This window comes from Bombina bombina, chromosome 2, assembly GCF_027579735.1.
Source record: "Bombina bombina isolate aBomBom1 chromosome 2, aBomBom1.pri, whole genome shotgun sequence".
NCBI classification, from domain to species: domain Eukaryota; kingdom Metazoa; phylum Chordata; class Amphibia; order Anura; family Bombinatoridae; genus Bombina; species Bombina bombina.
The window spans coordinates 187110768-187133763 of NC_069500.1; the positions used below are offsets into that span (position 1 = coordinate 187110768).

A 22996-nucleotide genomic window follows, 5' to 3' on the forward strand; every position below is an offset into this window, starting at 1 on the left:
ACATGCTTTGTAAATGCGTGCCCCCCTCGTGAAAAAAAAATGCCCCCCAATTTAATTTGTTCTGGAGCCGACCCTGAATAGCATTGCTATTATAGCATATGTAGCATAACCCAAAATGTTGAAATACAAGATTTCAAAAGAGTAGACCTCTCTAATCCTTCTGTTTTAGTTTGCTTGTCCCTCTCTTGGTTTGTTTTGTACCCCTGAATAAAGATATATGTTGGTGCATTACAAATAAAGAGAATTTCCCTGTGTCTGGTAATATCTGAGAACCAAAATTCTTGCATTAAAGGGACATGAAACACAAGAAATTCCTTTCATGATTCAGATAGAGCATATTATTTGAAACAACTTTCCAATTTACTTCCATTATCTAATTTGCTTAGGTTTGCTAGATGCTGATTGGTGGCTGGACAAATATACCTCTTATCATTGGCTCAACCGATTTGTTCAGCTAGCTACCAGTAGTGCATTGCTGTTACAAAGAGAATGAAGCAACATTGATAATAGATGTAGATTGGAAAGTTGTTTAAAATTGTTTGCTCTGTCTGAATCATGACAGAAAAAAAATGGGGTTTCATGTCCCTTTAAAGTAAATATTTTACCACACAATTATTCATTTAGGGCTAGATTACAAGTGAAGCGCTAATTTATTGTTCGCCCATTTGCGGGTGCCCAAAAAAATGACCAGCCATTACAAGAGCTCGCGGTAGCAATTAGTGCTCATAAAATTAACCAGAGTTCAGATCTCTGGTTATTCTTCTAAAAGTACCTCAAATGCCCCCCCCCAAAATAAAGACTCTTTTAGCATTTTTACCCCACAAAAAGCAACTGCACTAGTGACGGGTGTGGGGTGTTAGAAAAAAAATTGGAAAGTGCCTTTACATTGCGGTCTATGGGAACTGTGTTTTCCCTGTAAATATATATGTATATATATTTAACATTTGCTGCCATCGCTGCATGACTTACCCCTTTGGATGTGCGCCTAGTGATCGCACTGCTTCCCCGGAATGAGAAGGCGAGCGATGGTATTACTCAGAGGAGCGCTAATATCGCTTTCACAAAAGAGGTATTTAGTGCTTCACTTGTAACCTTTTTTATTCCTGTCCCATTGCCGTTAAGGAAATGTATTCAACAAAAGTCATGGTTCTCATTCTTACTTTCATGTTTTTGAAGTTAGAATAATTTAGTGTAATCTCATTTGAAAAATAAATTATATGATATAAAATACTGCAATGATGTGGTATTACTATATTACTATTGTTATTTGTATTCTGACATCACGACATCTCAGTAGATGCACCTTCAAGCTATTGTTGTGATTTATGTGGTACATTTCAACTTAAAGGGACATGAAACCCCAAAAAAATCTTTCATGATTCAGATAGAGAATACCATTTTAAACAACTTCCTAATTTACTTCTATTATATAATTTATTTCATGATCTTGGTATCATATATTGAAGGAGCAGCAATGCACTACTGATCACATTGGTGAGCCAATGACAATAGGCATATATATGCAGCCACCAATCAGGAGCTAGAACCTAGGTTCTTTGCTGCTCCTGAGCTTGCCTAGATAAACCTTTCAGCAAAGGATAACAGAAGGAGGAAGCAAATTAAATAGAAATAAATTGCAAAGTTGTTTAAAATTTTATTCTCTATCTGAATCCTGAAATAATTTTTTTTTTGGTTTCATGTCCCTTTAATGCTGAAATGTGTTCACAAATAAGTTCCCAACATAAATGATTTCCCCTAAACATTTGCTAATACTTATTATTATCAGTTATTTGTGGAACGCCAATACTTGAACCATTTAGATTATTTAGATAAAACGTATCCATCAAAAATACCTAAGACTCTCCCTAACACTAATTCATTTATTTTCAAGGATCATACAAAGAAAGGAAGGGTCAACGTAGGAACAAAGCCCCCGGTTAGACCACTGATCATTACTACAATCCGTATACTACCATGAGTCAGGATAGACATTGTGCTCGGGTACGATACCCTCTACAAGGCTGTCTTCTCTAAAAACAAGGAACACATCCCAAGGGAAGAAGGCCCTCAGACCCTCAGCATCCATATATCAGAATCCAACATATAGCAGGAGCCCCATAGGGATCAAACCCTCAGCCTCCTGCTGCAGTAACGGAGGAACCGGTCACTACATCACAACTCCCCTTCCAGGATTCTGAAACGCAAGAAGGGAAAAAACCCTTACAAGGCAAGACACCAAGGACCCACAGATCGCTCCAAATACTAAGGTAACTGCGAACCCGGAGAACCCTACCCCCGCTCTAGAAGAGAAGGGAATTAAACAACGGAAAACTACCCTACCATAGAGGCGAGACCCCTCGGCCATATCGCCAACCCAGGTGAAGATACCTAGAGTTTACAGGAACAGCGTAAATGCGCCAGAAGACCAGTAGGGAACCATCAGAAGGACCTAAAGCCTAAGCCACAAACAGATAGGCATCTTTCACAGAGCCCCAGCCTCTACGGAGAGAGGCCCGCAGAATCCCAAACATCTAGTGTGAGATTGAACCGTCCACACCCATCCAAGGAGAGACACAGACGCTCCCCCAGAAGGCCGAACAGAATTGGGCAATCCCACGCTCGACGGGTCCTGGTTAATGGAACATGGACAGTATCTTAGAAATAGTTTACTTGGGAGATATAAATGATTCAATGCCATAGAAATGGCCATGCGGAACCATGTGGTAACCTCTGGAGGAGACAAGCCACCCTCCGGAGAAGGAGTAAAGGCCATAGGGACACCTGCTTGCGTAGCCGGGAAATGGACTGCGGCACACACTTCACTGGTCATGGAAACCTCGGAGGTGGATGGCTCAACACACTCCAAGCTCCCTGCTTCGGGAGAAGAGAGTACTCTAGAGCAGCAATCGGAACATAACTGATGGGCATTGATTACCCGGGCCATTTCATATTCATCACAAGACACATCCTCCGTATTGGAGGCTTCCGTGCTGCAAATTTCAGAATCCTCCATAATCTTGGGATTACAAAAATGACAAAAAACTAACCTGCAACCTTTAACACCCCTAATGGCTGGAGCACTCACCCCCTCCTGTGAACCAGGCAACCCACGAGCAAGACTCTCTCGGTCGCACACAGTCAGCATATGGTGAAAAACAACGTAACTGCACCCGTCACGAGGTGCACCGTGCCAGTCACGAAAAAGGTGCGCAAGCTTAAAAGATTGTGTCATTAAAAGAAGGCCGTTATGTTCCGTAAAGGCCGTGAGCTTAAGTATAGCTACACATTTGCAGATAGAACCATATAACAAACATGACCCCCCTCAGGAGATATTAACCTATGATTCCTTATTAAGATAAAACGAGTCCCACTGGGACCTTACCTTGTTTCGTTAACATTACATTCACATATCGAAATAAAATGAAACGATCTTACCGGAATCTACACCGTGGAACAGGAACACCGCCCTTCAAGTGTGACAGATAGTAGCCTCGCTTCTGACATGGACTTGAATAAAGAAGGTAAGCAGCAAAACTCGTCTACGCTGATTACCAAGAAGCTGTTAATATGAGTCGGGATGGGTTCGCAGGAAAACTCTACCTGCATCTCCGGACTCTAACTTTCATCCATGCTCTCACTGAGAGGATTACTTAAAACTCCAGTCCCATTGCAAAGAGTACTACCCTCCATAAGAGTCTATCTCGAACTTCTAACACTTCTCTGCCAACCTCCTGTGACGAAAGGCAAAGAATGACTGGGAGATGAGGGCAGTGGGGGAGGTATTTAAGCCTTTGGCTGGGGTGTCTTTGCCTCCTCCTGGTGGCCAGGTTTTGTATTTCCCAAAAGTAATGTATGCAGCTGTGGACTCTTCCCTTTTAAGAAGAAAACAAGCTAGATAGTGAACTATAGTTTTATTTCCATGCCACATGCCAGAACAATCTTTTCTACTGTTTGGTGTTCGGCGTAGCTAATAATTTAAACGGCAAGCCAATGTAAACTATAGGAACAAAACACATCAACTGAAATATCCCAAAACATCTAAAAGTTATTTATTTTAAATGTTCCACTTTTTTACTAATTGACAATTTTTCATTATTGCAATTGAGATAGCTTATAGATAATCCTAAATATATAAATATTAACTAGACTTTTGTGAAACACGTAGAAAAGCATTCATAGCAGATTGAAAAATTAGTCATGATTGTTTATACAAACCTACTAAGAATATTTTAACTGAAAACTTACTTTATCATCAGGCTCTTCATGTCTTTGTCTTCCCCTTCCCGTAAATCAAATTTGCTGGTGAGAGAGAGGGAAATTTCCGTTTTGGCCAACTGACTAAGAGCATTTTCCTTGTTTGGGTCATTTGAGTCAACAGCACCTTCCCCTACAGGCAAAGGGAACAGAAAAAATAATATTATTAATTTTCCATTAAATGACTAAGTTGACAATTTTAGCTTCTGGGAAGTACTTGAAAGGAAATATTGGAACATATTTTATTTGTGAAAAAAACAACTTGTGCTACGATGAATTGCAGAATCTGTCTGTTCTTTGACTAATACAAAATAACATATGGTTCATATAATTCTGCAAATCTAGTCCTCAGGGACAATAAGGCTCTTCACACTTTTAAACTGGATACCTTTAAATGTGGATGAGTAATTCAAGTTACAGACTGTTAGCATTCACTGGTGATACAAACCTGATAAACATTCTTGTCTGACATAACATGTTTTTCCTTTAATCTAGTTGCAAAAAATAAAAAAACTAGTGATTTTAAGGGTGTTTACATTTTGGAAAAAAACAACAACCCAAAAAACAAAATTTATGCTTACCAGAAAAATTATTTTCATTCCTGGCATAGAGAGTCAACGAATCCATTCTAATTACTAGTGGGAATTCAACTCCTGGCCACCAGGAGAATGCAAATGACACCCCAGCAAAGCTTTAAGTATCCTCCTACTTCCCATAAACCCCCAGTCATTCAGCCGAAGGAATATGCTTGCAAAGAGAAGAGGACACAAAGGGTATAGGAGGTGCCTGAGGTTTAAAATAAATAAAATAAAATGACAAAAGCCGCCTTAAAAATAAATTAAGGGTGGGTCCATGCCAGGAAAGAAAATAATTTATCAGGTAAGCATAAATTTTGTTTTCTTTCCAATGGCATGGAGAGTCCACAAATCCATTCCAATTACTAGAGGGAACCAATACCCAAGCTAGAGGACACTGAATGGAAGGGAGAACAAGAAAGGCGGACCTAAACAGAAGGCACCACCGCTTGAAGAACTCTTCTCCCAAAAGAAGCCCCAGCTGAGGCAAACACTTTGAATTTGAAGAATTTGGAAAAAGTATGCAACAAGGACCAAGTGGCCGCCTTGCAGATTTGTTCTACAGAAGCCTCATTTTTAAAGGCCTAAGAAGAAGAGACAGCCCTAGTGGAATGAGCCGTAATCCTCTCAGGAGGCTGTTGTCCAGCTGTCTCATAAGCCAACCGAATAACACTTCTCAACCAAAAGGAAAGAGTAGAAGAAGTGGCCTTTAGGCTCTTACGTTTAACAAAGAATACAACAAAAAGGGAAGTAGATTGTCGAAAATCTCTAGTTGCCTGCAGATAGAACTTCAGAGCACGCACAACATCCAGGTTATGCAACAGACGTTCCTTCTGAGAAGGATTAGGACAGAACGAAGGAACGACAGTTTCCTGATTGATATTGCGGTCCTTAGGAAGAAATCACAATTTGGTACGAAGGACCACCTTATCCGCATGAAAAATAAGGTAAGGGGGTTCAAACTGTAGAGCCGAAAGCTCTGAGACTCTACGAGCAGAATAAATAGCGAGAAGAAACAAAACCTTCCAAGATCATAATTTAATATCAACAGAGTGCATAGACTCAAACGGAGCATGCTGCAGAACCCTAAGAACAAGATTAAGGCTCCATGGAACAGCAACAGGTTTAAACACAGGCCTGATTCTGACCAAGGCCTGAACAAAGAATTGAAGATCTGGCAAGTCTGCCAGATGTTTATGCAAAAGAATCGACAGGGCAGAGATCTGACCCTTCAGAGTACTGACTGACAAGCCCTTCTCCAGGCTCTCCTGAGGAAAGGACAGAATGCGGGGAACCCTCACCTGACTCCAAGAGAAACCCCTAGATTTGCACCAAAAAAGGTATTTATGCCATACCTTATGGTAAATCTTGCAAGTTACCAGCTTACGTACTTGCATCATGGTATCAATAACCTTCTCAGAAAAACCTTGTTTAGACAAAACTAGGCGTTCAATCTCCAAGCAGTCAGCTTCAGAGAATCTAGGTTGGGATGTAGGAAAGGACCCCGAAGTAGAAGGTCCTTCCTCAGAGTCAACTTCCACGGGTGAAAAGACATCTTCACCAGATCCGCAAACCAAATTCTGCAAATTCTGCGAGGCCAAGTTGGGGCAATTAGAATCACAGATGCCCGCTCCTGTTTGATACAGGCTTTCACCTGAGGAAGGAGGGCAAACGGAGGAAATAGGTAAATTAGACTGAAGGAACTGCCAGAGCATCAACCAGAGCTGCTTGCGAATCCCATGATCTTGACCCATATTTTGGAAGTTTAGCATTTAGACGAGACACCATCAGATACAATTTCGGAACTCCCCACCTGAGGGTTATCGTTGAGAACACTTCCGGATGAAGTGCCCACTCCCCTGGATGAAAAGTCTGCCTGCTTAGATAATCCGCTTCCCAGTTTTCCACCCCTGGGATGTGGATAGCAGATATGTGGCAATTAAGAGACTCCGCCCATGAAGAACGCAAAACACCTCCTTCATTGCTAAGGAGCTCCGTGTTCCTCCTTGGTGGTTGCAATATGCCACAGAAGTAATGTTGTCTGATTGGAATATGATAAACCGGGCCAAACTCAGTTGAGGCCAAGCTTTCAGGGCATTGAATATAGCTCTCAACTCTAGGATATTTATTGGGAGGGCAGACTTCTCTTGAGTCCAAAGTTCCTGAGCTCTTAAGGAAACCCAAACTGCTCCCCAGCCAGAAAAGACTGGCATCAGTGGTCACAATCTCCCAAGATGGTCTCAGGAAGCATGTGCCCTGGGACAGATGGTCCTGAGAGAGCCACCAGGACAGAGAGTCTCTAGTCTGGTTGTCTAGGACTATACTCTGAGAAAGGTCTGAGTGGTCTCCGTTCCATTGTCTGAGCATGCATAACTGCAGAGGTCTCAGATAGAAATGAGCAAAAGGAATAATGTTCATGGAAGCCACCATTAGACCAATTACTTCCATACACAGAACCACTGATGGATGGACAGAGGACAGAAGTGAAAGACAAGCAAGCAGTAAGAAGTTTGGATTTTCTGACCTCCTTTAAGAAAATCTTCATGGAGATCAAGTCTATGATCGTCCCTAAAAAACATACCCTGGTATTTGGCACTAAGGAACTCTTTTCCAGATTCACCTTCCACCCATGGGAGCGGAAAATCGACAACAGAGAATCTGGTATCTTGCTAAGTGAAAAGATGGCGCCTGAACCAAGATATCGTCCAGGTACGGAGCCACCACAATTCCTTTAGATCTGGCCACTGCCAGAAGAGCCCCTAGAACCTTCATAAAGATTTAAGGGGCAGTGGCTAGGCCGAAAGGTAGGGCTACACATTGGAAGTGTTTGTCCAAAAAGGCAAACCGCACGAATTGGAAATGTTCCCTGTGGATAGGAACATGAAGATACGTGTCCTTCAGGTCAATGGTAGTCATGAACTGCCTCTTCTGAACTAAAGGAAGAATAGAACGAATAGTCTCCATTTTGAAAGATCCTGTATCACTGGGAGACTACTTCCACTGCCCAAGGATCTGGGATATCTCAAATCCAAGTCTGTTGAAAGAAGGAAAGCCTAACCCCCACTTGATCCATGACTGGATCTGGGGTGGACCCTTCATGCTGATTTATTCTCAGAGGAAGGCTTCTTGGATTGCTTACCCTTGTTCCAAGGCTGGTTAGAACTCCATGAGGTATTGGCTTACTCAGGCTTGGAAGAAGAGGAGGATTTCTGTCCCTTGAAGTTGCGAAAGGAATGAAAATTAGAATTTTGGTGGCCCTTGGGTCTACCCTTCTTGTCCTGTGGCAGAAAGGCTCCCTTTCCACAAGTAACCATGGAAATTATTTCAGCCAGACCAGGACCAAATAAAGTCTTGCCCTTAAAAGGGCAGAGACAGAAGTTTAGACTTGGATGTCCTGTCAGCAGACCAAGACTTTATCCACAGGGCTCTGCGAGATAGAATGGCAAAGCTAGAAATCTTCACACCCAAACTAACTACTTGCATGCTGGCATCACAGATAAAGGTATTAGCCAGCTTTAAAGCCTTGATCTTATCCTGGATCTCCTCTATTGTAGTCTCCGCTGAAATCAGATCGGACAAGGAGTCGCACCAATAAGAGGCCGCAGCAGCAACTGTCACAATACTAACAACAGGTTGCCATTGTAGACCCTGGTGAAGAAACATCTTTCTTAAATAACCTTCTACTTTCCTATACATAGGGTTCTTAAAGGAGGAACTATCCTCTAGAGGAATAATGGTTCTCTTGGCTAAGGTGGATATAGCGCCCTCTACTTTAGGAACAGTGCGCCAAAGATCTCGTACAGAGTCAGCAACAGGAAACATCTTTTTAATAACAGGAGACGGGGAAAAAGGAACATCCGGTTTCTCCCATTCCTGAGATAAAATGTCAGACATGCGATCTGGCACAGGTATAACTAAGTATACCTATATACGTGCAATTGGAATTTTAACCTATGTCACAATGGTAATGAATATATGAAATATACATAAGATCAATTATGCACAAATAATGATCACGTATCCTACACGCTGTAATACGTTCTTAAGAAGCGTGTAATGTAAACAATGCAATTAATCGTATACACCTAATAGAAGCAGTCCTATCCGATGTTAGAATCAAAGTAAGAGGTGGAGTATCATACGTAACAAGACGTGATAGGATGCTTGATAATATACACACTCGGCACGATTCCTGGGTAAGCATCTCTATGATGCGGTGTAATACAAACCAATGAATATCCCACAAAACGTATACACCCTTTATCTGACGAATCATAGACCTGAATTTTTAGGAGGGGAGGAGAAATGTGACGTGGAGCATCGAGATAGAATGATAACTTCTGATATGGGTATTTAAAGCAGAACACCCAGTAACTCGGCTTGTCATTTTAGAAAAATAATCTGAACATTGATAAAGACCGTATTTTAAGGGCGAAAAAAGTTTGTTCTTCTATATAGCTGTGTGGTATGCCCCTGGCACCTGAAGCCGACGTCTGCAGTTATCGGCCAGGAAACAGGGGGGTATATCCGCAGTCTTTTCAATATTGTGGTAATAATTTGCCAGGAAAACCTGCTTTTAATGAAATGTACATAGAATAAAGGTTAAGTTTTAAACCTATATTTATCCTCACAAGAGGAAGAGTGCTATAAAACCCTAAATCTTTTCCCTAATTCCTTTATTTTTTGGGGTATTGTTAGTAACAGGAAATAGGTCCACAGATCAAAAACTCTTAAGTTTATTAGCCTTTTTAGGAGTCTCTGCGAAACTGTGTAGTTTCAAAGTAGCTAGAACCTCTTTCAAAAGTAGACTGAGGTGTTCAAGCTTAAATCTAAAAATTACCTCCTCTGAGTCCGCTGTACTAGCAACAGCAGATTCAGAATCAGATATCTCGCCCTCAGAAGCAGCCGAGGAGTGATCCTCCTCAGATAACTTAGATAGACTGACTAAAGCAGAATTGGCCGAATCAGAACTACTTGATTTAGAAATGTTCTTAGTTTTTCTCTTTCTTTTACCATCAATAGGTAAAGCACTCAGGGCTGCAGAAATCGCAGAAGTTAGTTGCGCAGCAAAATCACCTGGTAAATATACACCCCAGGAAGTGATTTTGAGGAACCACAGGGCACTGCATGTGACACTGTCAGAGACTGGGACGTTTGAGGAGAAAGCTGAGGCATAACCAGAACAGAAAGGGTATCTTTATTTTTAGAAAGTAACATTTTATTTAGGCAAGAGGAACAAATTGCACAGGAGGTATGACCTGAGTCTCAACACAAAGACATTTGTCAAAGGAAAGGGATACATTATTATCAGCATCCAGTATTGGTGTACACAAAAGCAAACTATCACTTTAAATATCCCAAATCTATGTATTGATCTAAGAAAAATGCTATGGAGGTTAAATATGTAAAAAATAAAAACGAATTATCACCTCTATTCCCCAGCTCCGCGAAAGTTGCAAAGATCCACTGTGAACAAACTGACTCTCCAGAGACTGCTGCGGTCCGTATCCGGCTTGCTCAAAAACAATCATAGACTAAGCCGCAACTAACCCCTCTGTGGAACTAAGCTGAGTGGCCACGTGATCGCAATTCTAAGTGTGACTTCATAGAGGGCCAAAAGTGAGTGAAATACCGCGCTGTACAAGAAAAAGCCTGTATCTGGCTACAGTAATCCCTCTGAACAGTGACCCGATTTGTATAAAGATCGTAAGGGCCAAACATGCGCAAAAAGAAAATTTATGCTTACCTAATAAATGTATTTCTTTTTTGACACGATGAGTCCACGGATCATCATTAATTACTGTTGGGAATATCACTCCTGCCCAGCAGGAGGCGGCAAAGAGAACCACAGTAAAGCTGTTAAATATCACCTCCCTTCCCTCCCACTCCAGTCATTCGACCAATGTAAAGGAGAGAAAGGAAGCAACAAGGTGCAGAGGTATCTGAAGTTTATAACATATCAACAACCTGTCTCAAAAACAGGGCGGGCCGTGGACTCATCATGTCAAAAAAGAAATACATTTATCAGGTAAGCATACATTTTCTTTTCTTTTTAATGACACGATGAGTCCACGGATAATCATTAATTACTGTTGGGAATCAATACCCAAGCTAGAGTACACAGATTATAAGGGAGGGACAAGACAGGAAACCTAAACGGAAGGCACCACTGCTTTAAGAACCTTTCTCCCAAAAGCGACCTCAGCTGAGGCCAAAAGTGCAATTTTATAGAATTTTAAAAAAGAGTGAAAAGAGAACAAGATGCAGCCTTGCAAGTCTGTTCCACAGAAACTTCATTTCTGACTGCCCATGACAAACAACAGCCCTCATGGAATGAGCCGTAACTCTCTCTGGAGGTTGATATCCAGCAATCTCTTAGGCAAAATGAAAGATACTCTTCAGTCATAAAGAAAGAAAAGCAACCGTAACTTACTGTTCCTTACGTCTTTCGGAGAAAACCACAGATAAGGAAGAAGATTTACAAAATCCTTAGTCGCCTGCAAGTAAAATTTTTTTTTGTCTAAATAGTGCCAAAACGCTTCCTTCCGAGAAGAAGGATTAGGGCACAAGGAAGAAACACCAGTCTCCTGATTAACGCTCCAGACAAAAATAACATATTGGTACGTAAAACCACCTTATCTAAAGAAAACTAAGGCAAGGTGACTCACACTGTAATGCCGAGAGCTCTGACACTCTACGAGCAGAGGAAACAGTAATACGAAACAAAACTTTCCAAGAGAATACCTAAGGAATGCATCGGCTTAAATAGAGCCCCCTGAAAACTCCTAAGAATTAAATTAAGATTCTAAGGAGGAGCAACTGGCTAGAATACAGGCCTAATCCTGACCAAAGCCTGATAAAACGAATGTACGCCTGGGAAATCTTCCAGACGTCAATGTAACAAAAAAGACAAGGCAAACTGCCAATAAATCCCTCTCCAAACCTTCTTGGATAAAGGACAGAATTCTAAGAATCCTAACTCTACTCCAAGAGTAGACTTTAAATATAGATATTTACGCCATATCTTATAGTAAATCCTTCTAGTTATAGATTTATTATCCTGAATGATAATCTCAATGATCCAAAAAATCCACGCTTGAATAAAACTAAGCGTCCAATCTCCAAGCAGTCAGCATCAGAGAAAATAGATTTGGATGAAGGAAGGACTTTGAAGGAGAAGGGCTTTCCTCAACAAAAGTCTCCAAGATATACCATCAGGTCTGCACACAAATCCTGCGGAGCCACGCCGATGCATTAAGGATCCCCGATGCCCTCTCCTGCTTGAATCGAGCATGACTCGAGGAAGAAGAGTAAAATGTAGGAAAAAAAATATGCAAGACTGAAACTCCGAGGTATCGCCAAAGCGTCCATCGGTATAGCCTGAGGGTCCCATGACCTCGACCCGTACCTCGAAAGACTAGCACTCTGCCAAGATGCCATGAGGTCCAAATCCAGTTTGAAATCCACTCCTGGAATGTGTATCGCTGACCTACTGGAACTTCCATGGTCCATGAGTCTTTAGGGAGCCCCCTGCTCCCCATCCCAGAAATCTGGCGTCTGTAGTCACAATCACCCAAGAGGGTCTGCGAAAGCAGGATCCCTGGAAGAGATGATCCTGAGACAACCACCAAGGTAGAGAATCCCTGTCTCCTGCTCTAGCGGTAATCGCAGAGACAGATTCGCATAATCTCCGTTCCACTGCCCGAGGACTGAGGTGGAAACGAGCAAACGGGATGATGTTCCCTGGCGCAAACATCAGCCCAATTACCTCTATGCACTGAGCCACTGACGGCCGAGGAGAGAACTGAAGTTCTAGGCAAAAATCAAAATCTCTGACTTCTGTCAAAATAACTCATTGATAAGGAGTCTATTATGGTTACCAAGGAAACTATCCTTATAGATGGAACTAAAGAATTCTTTTCCAAATTCACCTTTCATCCGTGAGACTGCAGGAAGGATAACATTTTCGTGTGTGATCCTGCTTGTAAAAAAGAAGGCGCTTGAACTAGAATGTCGTCCAGATAAATAACCACTACAATGCCCCGCGATCGGAGCACCCCTAGCAGGGATCCCAGAACCTTTGAGAAAATTCTGGGAGCTGTGGCAAGCCGAATGGAAGAGCCACGAACTGGAAGAGTTTGTCTTAGAAACTTGTGATGGTCCATGTGGATAGAAACATGCAAGAAAACGTCCCTTAAATCCACTGTGGTCATAAATTTACCCACTTGGACCAAAGGAAGAATGAAACTAGTAGTTTCCATCTTGAAGGACGGCACTCTGACAAACTTGTTTGGAATTGGTCTGAAGGTTGCCTCCGTCTTGGGAACCACGAACAGATTGGAATAGAATTCCAGACCTCATTCCTGCATTGGAACAGGAACAACCACTTTCAGGTCGGAGAGGTCCCGCACACAATGTAAGAATGTCTCTCCTTTGTCTGGTCTACGGATAATCTTGAAAACAGAAAACCTGCCCCTGGAAGGAAAGGTCCGAACTTTAGATTGTATCCCTGGGACACAATGTCCACCGCCCAGGGATCCAGAACATTTCAAGCCTAAGTCCGAACGAAGAAGGAAGCCAGTCACCTACAAGATCCGATCCCGGATCGGAGGCATGCCCTTCATGCTGTCTCTGATTCAACAGCAGGCTTCTTGGAATGCTTTCCCCTAGTCCAAGACCGAATGGGTCTCCAGGAAGACCTGGACAGCTCACGCCTGGAATAGGGAGTGGAAAGATTTTCCTAGAATTTTCGAAAGGAACTAAAATTACTCTTATGTCCCTTTTATTTAATTCTCTTATCCTGAGGGAGGGAATGTCCTTTAACTCCCGTAATGTCAGTAATTATCTCCGTCAAACCAGATCCAAACAAGGTCTTACTCTTGTAAGGAGTCGTCAAAAGATTAGATTTAGGAGTCGTCAAAAGATTAGACTTAGATGAGACATCCGCAGACCAAGATTTTAATCATAATGCTCTGTGGCCCAATATGGCAAGCCATAATGCTCCCTGTTAAACTGAAGGGAAGCATCTGTAATAAAGGAGTTGGCTAACTTAAAGGCCTTTAACCAATCCTGTATTTCTTCGAGGGGAGTATTTGTCTGAATAGAATCCAACAACGCATGAAACTAGTATGCTGCCAAACTAGTGACGTTAGCACCGCAGGTTACCATTGTAACCCAGATGTACATATATTCTTTTGTGCAACCCCTCTAACTTCTTATCCATAGGATCCTTAAAGGAACAACTATCCTCTATGGGCATAGTAGGTCTCTGGTTAGCGTAGACATTGCCCCTTCTGCCAAGACTCCTTAATAGAGTCTGCTATAGGAAACATCCCGTTAAAAATAGGGTATCGAGAAAAAGGGATATCCTGTGTCTCCCATTCCTAGCAATAATCTTTGTAGCCCTTACTGGTACAGTAAATACTTCCACCATGGGGGGCACGTCAAAATACTTGTTTAGTTTAATGGACTTTTTAGGATTGACTACGCAGTTAATCTCGAAGTTGTCGGAGGTAGCTAAAACCTCCTTAGTTAACAAACGGAGGAGTACAAGCCAAAACCTGAAGAAAACAACTTCAGTATTAGATAAAGGTATTACACTGTCTGAGACTGAGTTTTCCCCCTCAGATACTACCGAAGTATTCTTCGTTTTCCCCCTCAGATACTACCGAACTCTTCAGAAACCTTTATTTGAATACATTTCCTCTTACGTTTTCCCTGCAGCATGGGAAAAGCAGACAATGCCTCAGATACTGCCGATGAAATTAGAGAAGCAATGTCTTGCAAGGTAACTCCACATGGAGTTTGAGAGGAAGCGCAGGGCACTGCATGTGTGGGCGCTAATTTTTTTTTGGACATTTGAGGATAAAGATCCGGCATATATTGAACATTGTCATTAGACTCCTGAACAACATCCGCCTTACAAGAAGTTGACTCTCACCACATGAGAAAACGAAAGGGATTGGTGGTTCCATATAAGTATCAAAACATTAAGAACAAGATACACTATGCAGGGCCTCTTGATCCATACTGACTCATAATGGATGAATTAATCAAATAAAAGTCTTACATTTTTTAATAAAAATTAACACAGAAAAAAACGGTACTGTCTCTTTAAATTTTAAAACGTACGTTTTTATTTTTTTGTGCAGAAAATAGGCTAAATTGGTACACAAATACTGTAGAACCCTTCTACCCCTCAGCTAACTTTGCTGTAGTGCTGTAAGGTCCTAACGTATGTTTAAATACTGAGGGCTCTATTTATAAATTCAAACTGTCTGATCCTTCCGATAACAGGATGTGTTAGGAAGTGTAAAGGAAGTGGTGCGCAACCCAAACTGGCGCCACACATAGCTCCGCCCATCGTGGGCGTTTCCAAAGGCAATCTCCCGGTCGCCATCTTAATGCTTAAAGTTAAGGAACCGGGAGATATTATCTGCAAAGCCTGGAAGTAAACTAAGTCTTCAGTTTCTAGACCGCTGCTTAGCGGTCTAATGAGCCTATCTCCTCAGTCCCAGTGATATAAACCGCCGGGAGCAGTGAAAAATCACTTAATCATGAGACTATCTCCTTAGCCCCAGTGCCTGCTTAAAAGGTGATGTCTATAAATCCCCTCATTTTGTATATAGGAGGCTCTATGTCCCTTGTAAATAAAGTGCTCCACTTCCTCTGGATCCTTCTATTCTTTCCCAGACCCAGAATTAAAAGTCGTCACTTACCTTTTAAATCTGCCAGACAGCAAGGCAGCTCAGCAGGTTTGAAAGGTCCTCTCCCTCACATAGCCCTGTGGAGAAAAGATAAAGCCTGAGTAATCTTACTTAGGCTATCAGAATTAGGGCAGCATAAATATATGGGAGGCACAGTGAGAATTATGTCCCACAAGTTCCCATTGCTCTAAAGCCCCCACTGCTCTACTGAAGCGACTGATATGTACTACGGCTACACCCTAGGACAAAGCAGCACAATCTTGCACTACATAAAAAATATTAAAATCTTGATTGAAGAATTAACACCTAACTTTACCACTTCCTTGCTCTAACGTAGGCAAAGAGAATGACTGGGGTGGGAGGGAAGGGAGATGATATTTAACAGCTTTGCTGTGGTGCTCTGTGCCGCCTCCTGCTGGGCAGGAGTGATATTCCCAACAGTAATTAATGATGATCCGTGGACTCATTGTGTCATTAAAAAGAAAGGATAGTAACTCTCTGCTATGATCGTCCAGAAAGTAAAACACCCACTGTGCACCACATGCAACATAACCCTTATGGCCATAAAAATAAAGAATATCCCAATTCTCCTATCTGTCACAAACTGGCAGTACAGTGTCCTGCCTCTGCTGCCCAAAAGATATATCCCCAACTTTAAAGAGATATACAGGCCTTGAAAAATCCACTTTCTCTCTTAGGAGTTAACCTCAGAAGTGCATGGAGCTGCACCTAGAAGGCAAAAGTACTCACCTGTGGATGCACTGCAGGGCATGTACAGCAACACAGGTATGACAGACTCTGCCGACCTCTGACAGGGACCTGTAGAAAAAGAAAAGCAGAGTAACCAACCCTGGTTTTCTATATAGGGGTAGCATAGATGTTGGAAGTGAAGCAAGGACTACCTCACTGTCTTCCAACTGCTAAAAGCCACCATTACTCTTACTAAAGAGAATTACATGGACACAGCATAGCCTTAATCCTTGCTTGCAGGGGAAAGTACCCATTAAAGGATTAATATCTTCAGACACCATCTTCGCTGATCCTCCTGATTAACAAGGCAAAGAATTAACAGCTTTACTGGGGTGTTCTTTGCCTCCTCCTGGTGGCCAGGAGTTGAATTCCCAAAACGAATTAGAATGGATTCATGGACTCTCCATGCCATTGAAAAGAAACATATATATATATACACATTATACACATGGTACATAATTAACATTACATTTAAAGTAAAAATGAAAAGAATTATGTGAACTACGGTGTAGGACTGTAGCCACGGGTTGCAGTAAAAGTATTTTACTTTATTAAATAGATTTTACAAATGATGAAAGCAAAATAAAAAGGAATTTCAACATACATTTTTTAATTATTACAAATAAATCTGTCTATCCATCCAAATCGGTTGTAGGGATTTGCACTCACACCCCTATAAACATCTGCCAGCATGTCAGTAAAAAATAGATACAATCACAAATGAAGTAGAATCTGCACTCACTGGACTTACAATACAAAAGGTCTTTATTCAAGTGACATTGGTCTGAGGAAGGGGCTATAGTGCTCCGAAACCTCACTTGAATAAACACCTTTTTTTACATACATTATATATATATATATATATATATATATATATATATATATATATATCCTGCCGTCAACAGCCTGGGTGCAAGGATGCAACAACATACAGGAACAAAGGATGCACTCTCAGGTCTTTTTCAATCTAAGTATACAATACTTTATTGTGTAACGTTTTCAGGGACTAGATTCCCGAAAACGTTACACAATAAAGTATTGTATACTTGGACTGAAAAAGACCTGAAAGTGCATACTTTGTTTCTGTGTATATATATATATATATATATATATATATATACAAAACATGGAAGGGAACTGCACTCCAAGACCGGATCAGGTACACATCCCGTGACTCAGCAACATCCAGCCCTGGGTGCTAAATAGCACTCCAAAAAAGCTGTGATGTCACCAGAGCCACAGGCAGTTAACCCCAGTCCGGAATGGGTGCAAGAACCAAGGGAGATTACAAATAAAAAGTAATACAACACATAGAAACACCCAGCACTCACCAGCTAGCTCACAGCTAAGATAAAATCACAACTGGAAAGGTTAGTCACCACATCTGGCCAAATGGGAAAGCTCAGGCACCACGTCAAGGTCCTTTCCATAGCCTGAGTCCCTAACACAGGCACACCATCATGCGAGCTCACAGAGCCAAACAAACTGAGAACTGAGCTAGCTGGTGAGTGCTGGGTGTTTCTATGTGTTGTATTACTTTTTATTTGTAATCTCCCTTGGTTCTTGCACCCATTCCGGACTGGGGTTAACTGCCTGTGGCTCTGGTGACATCACAGCTTTTTTGGAGTGCTATTTAGCACCCAGGGCTGGATGTTGCTGAGTCACGGGATGTGTACCTGATCCGGTCTTGGAGTGCAGTTCCCTTCCATGTTTTGTATTTTCTATGGGTGATTACAGCCACCTGTGCACCCCTTCTTTGTTCTCAGTTTGTTTGGCTCTGTGAGCTCGCATGATGGTGTGCCTGTGTTAGGGACTCAGGCTATGGAAAGGACCTTGACGTGGTGCCTGAGCTTTCCCATTTGGCCAGATGCGGTGACTAACCTTTCCAGTTGTGATTTTATCTTAGCTGTGAGCGCTAGGTGTTTCTATGTGTTGTATTACTTTTTATTTGTAATCTCCCTTGGTTCTTGCACCCATTCCGGACTGGGGTTAACTGCCTGTGGCTCTGGTGACATCACAGCTTTTTTGGAGTGCTATTTAGCACCCAGGGCTGGATGTTGCTGAGTCACGGGATGTGTACCTGATTCGGTCTTGGAGTGCAGTTCCCTTCCATGTTTTGTATTTTCTATGGGTGATTACAGCCACCTGAGCACCCCTTCTTTATTCTCAGTTTGTTTGGCTCTGTGAGCTCGCATGATGGTGTGCCTGTGTTAGGGACTCAGGCTATGGAAAGGACCTTGACGTGGTGCCTGAGCTTTCCCATTTGGCCAGATGCGGTGACTAACCTTTCCAGTTGTGATTTTATCTTAGCTGTGAGCTAGCTGGTGAGTGCTGGGTGTTTCTATGTGTTGTATTACTTTTTATTTGTAATCTCCCTTGGTTCTTGCACCCATTCCGGACTGGGGTTAACTGCCTGTGGCTCTGGTGACATCACAGCTTTTTTGGAGTGCTATTTAGCACCCAGGGCTGGATGTTGCTGAGTCACGGGATGTGTACCTGATCCGGTCTTGGAGTGCAGTTCCCTTCCATGTTTTGTATTTTCTATGGGTGATTACAGCCACCTGTGCACCCCGTCTTTGTTCTCAGTTTGTTTGGCTCTGTGAGCTCGCATGATGGTGTGCCTGTGTTAGGGACTCAGGCTATGGAAAGGACCATGACGTGGTGCCTGAGCTTTCCCATTTGGCCAGATGCGGTGACTAACCTTTCCAGATGTGATTTTATCTTAGCTGTGAGCTAGCTGGTGAGTGCTGGGTGTTTCTATGTGTTATATATATATATTAAAAACACACTACATACATTCAGAGCTCCCAAAATACAAATAAAGTTATATAACAGTCAACAACTGGTAGCTTGATCCCGCTGTCCCTCTTTTTTTCTGTCATCATTTATTTTAGAAACCTTGCCCTAAACCTATCCATGAAACCAAAAAAAATTCTTTTGTGATTCAGACAAACCATTAAAGGGACAGGCTACACCAGAATTTTTTATTGTTTATAAAGATAGATAATCCCTGTATTACCCATTCCCTAGTTTTGCACAACCAACACTGTTATATAAATACACGTTTTACCTCTGTGATTACCTTGTATCTAAGCCTCTGCAAACTGCCCCCTTATTTCAGTTCTTTTGACAGACATACATTTTAGCCAATCAGAGCTGGCTCACCTGAACTCCACGTGTTTGAGCACAGTGTTATCTATATGACACACATGAACTAACACCCTTTAGTGGTGAAAAACTGTCAAAATGCCCTGAGAGAAGAGGCAGCCTTCAAGTGCTTAGAAATTAGCATATGAACCTCCTAGTTTTAGCTTTCAACTAAGAATACCAAGAGAACAAAGCAAGAATACCAAGAGAACAAAGCAAAATTGGTGATAAAAGTAAATTGGAAATTTGTTTAAAATTACATTCTCTATCGAAATCATAAAAGTTTATTTTGGACTAGACTCTCCCTTTAAAAAAACAAAAACAAATTAGTTCTATTATCAAATTTGTGTCCACAAAATCACCATGATAAAGTGGGGACAAACAGTGAAGGTAGGTATAATGGTCGTTGGATGAGAGGAATCTCTGGGTGAGAGGATCTCTGACTGAGGATCATGGGAAGTGGGAGGAATTTCAAGCTTTGGTGTGTTGGGCTTTTGGCCTCCTCCTATGAGTTAGGAGGGGAATTCCCACACATGATGACTTGTGGACATAACAATCATGAAAGAGATGAATTTATCAGGTAGGCTTTTTGTTTTCTTTCATCAGATGGTGAAAGTCCAGGAGTCATCATGTGTGGGAATATTTACCCAAGCAGTGAAATCCACAAGATCACCATGAAATAGGGGGACGACGACAAACAGTAAAGGTATTTATGTTACTGATCAGTCACTATGACCCGCAGAACTTTCCTGCCAAAAGCAGCCTCAGAAAAGGCATACACATGATAAAACTTCAAAAAAGTGTTCAAAAGAAGGCCAAGTAGCTTCCTATCAAATCTGATCAAGGAAGCCTTATTATGAAAAGCCGAAGAAGTGGCAACTTCTGTAGTAGAATGCACAGTAATGCACTGAGGGGGAGTCTTCACCAGCAAATAAATATATTTTACAAATTAAGGAGGCAAAAGATACCCCAGCACTCCAGAGCTTTAAATCCCTCCCCTCCCACTTCCCATGATGCTTAGTCATTTTCTTTTACCTTCTTGATTAGAAGTGAGGTGAAAGTAAAGTGCATAGGGGTCCTCCAGTTGCAGATGCAACATCAATGGAATGGGAAACGAGGATCTGTCTCAGGAGATCCTGTTAGATCACAAGGCAAGATAGTCCCTAACCTGGTGGCAGAATCACCTTTCCTTGGTTCAGGGGGCCTCCTTTCTTTCTCCAGGGTGGATTGTAATCTCCACAGATGCCAGCCTATTAGGTTTGGGTGTAATTTGGGGAGTGCAGGGAGTTTGGTCTCTTCAGGAGGCGAGTTTACCTATAAATATTCTGGAACTTTGTGCAGTCTTTATAGCTATCCAGAGTTGGCCCAACCTCAGACAGAAACTTTATCTGTGATTCCAGTCAGAAAATGTCACAGCAGTGGTCTATTTCAATCATCAGGGAGTAACTTGCAGTACCTTAGCAATGAGGAAAGTGTCCCGCATCATCAGTTGGTCAGAACACCATCATTGCATGATTTCTGCCATCCACATTCTGACTGTGAACAATTGGGAGGCAGACTTTCTCAGTCCCTAGTCTCTTCAGCCAGGGGAATAGTCTCTGAATCAGGAAGTTTTTCGACCAAATTAAATCCAAAACCCAAAATATTGTATTTTATGACAAACTCAATATATAGGCACAATCATCAAACCAAGAGAACTGCCTGAAGGACCTTTCTACCAAAGGCTTCTTCTGCCGAAGCAAAAACTTTAAAATGGTAAAATTTTGTAAAGGTATGCAGATTTGATCAAATGAAGCCTCATTTTTGAAAGCCCAAGCTATTGCAACCAATCTAGTAGATTAGGCTGTAATTCTCTGTGGTGGAGGCTAACCCGCCTCCAAATAAGCTTTGTGAACCAAGAAGATAAAGAAATAGCAGAGGCCTTCTGGCCTTTCTTAGGACCAGAAAAAAGGAACAGACAGGCTAGAAGTCTGTCTGAAATCCTTAGTAGCATCAACATAATATTTCAATGTTCTAACACAATCCAAAGAATGCAAAGAAGAGGGAATGATAATTTCCCTATTAATGTTCTGTGAGGAAACAACTTTAGGCAAAAATGTAAATGTAGTCTGAAAAACAGCTTTATCTTGATGGAAAATCGGATAAGGAGACTAACAAGAGAGAGCCGGTGTTCTAAAGTTAGTTGTCTACCATGTAGGAATGTGACTACCGCGTCACTTCCGGTGACTTTAATCAGCTGCTGGAGGTTTGTGGCACTGCTCATGCGCTAGAGGCCCAACCTCCTACAAACAGCTGTTTAAGGCAGAATAGGTGACAACTTATTGAGAACATCGGTGTTGTAAAGTAAGTTGTCTACCGCGTAGGAATTGCCGCCTGATCGCTCTGTCCTCTCCATAACATAGATTTTATTTTGCAATACTTTTGAAATAGTTTTTACTTTAAGAAATGATCACTCAGAAAACACAAAAATACAGCACGGTACAGCGTTTACTAATTTGAGATATTGCTATAAAGGTAAGGAACGGCGAAAAAGGAACTAAATACAGCAAGTAAAAACTATTTCAAAATGATTGCAAAATAAAATCTGTGTTATGGAGAGAAGGACAGAGCGATCAGGCGGCAATTCCTACGCGGTAGACAACTTACTTTAGAACACCCGTGTTCTAAAGTAAGTTGTCAGCTATTCTGCCTTAAACAGCTATTTGTAGGAGGTTGGGCCTCCATTGAGCACTGTTTATTGTGCCTTAACACATGCGCAGAGAGCGCCACAACCCACCGGAAGTGACGTGGTAGTCAAATTCCAATGGTAGACATCTTAATTTAAGACACCGGCAATTCAGAAACTATTCTAGCAGAAGACATAGCCAAAAGAAACAACACTTTCTATGAAACTAGTTTAATGTCCAATTTATGCATAAGCTCAAAAAGAGGAGCCTGTAACACTTTCTATATTAGGTTAAGACTCCAAGAAAGAGAAATAGGCATAATAACAGGTTTAATCCAAATTAAAGCCTGAAAAAAAAACAATGAACATCAGGAAGTTTAGCAATCTTCCTACAAAATAATACAGGAAGAGCAGAGATTTTTCCTTAAAAAAAAAATGGCAGATAAACCTTTATCTAAACTATTCTGCAAAAACTGAAGAATCCTAGGAATTATAAAAGGGATTTTGGATTGTAACAAAGCTTTCTGAAAAAGGTTTAATCTGCCCCCTACCAGTAATACAGGGTTGGGGGCCGTACCTTTCTTGCAGTCTTAAGAGACTGGATTAGATTTCTTATTCTGTTTAGATTTGTACCAATTTGAAGTGGGTCTCCAGACTGAGCCAGAGGGTTTATGGAAGGAGTCAGTTTTCTGCTCTCTATTCAGACAAAAGAATGGAAAACAGTTTGGAGCTTTAAATTTCCCTTTTGACTTTTTGTCTTGAGGAAGAAAAGCTCCTTTACCTCCAGTAATAGTAAAAAGAATAGAATCCTGTTTAGACCCAAACTGTTTTTTTCCTTGGAAAGAAAGGAACAATAATCTAGTTTTACACACCATGTGAGCATTCCTTAGCAATCATGT

At 41.6% G+C, this 22996-nt stretch overlaps 1 protein-coding gene across 1 annotated transcript in view; it reads right to left on the minus strand.

Annotated features, from left to right (window-relative positions):
- Positions 1–22996, minus strand: part of IQGAP2 (IQ motif containing GTPase activating protein 2) — a 373896-nt gene that overhangs the window by 38953 nt on the left and 311947 nt on the right. Inside the window, exon 27 of the mRNA XM_053701383.1 lies at positions 4246–4387. Coding sequence (XP_053557358.1) covers positions 4246–4387 — 142 coding nt within the window. The remainder of the gene's footprint in view (positions 1–4245; positions 4388–22996) is intronic.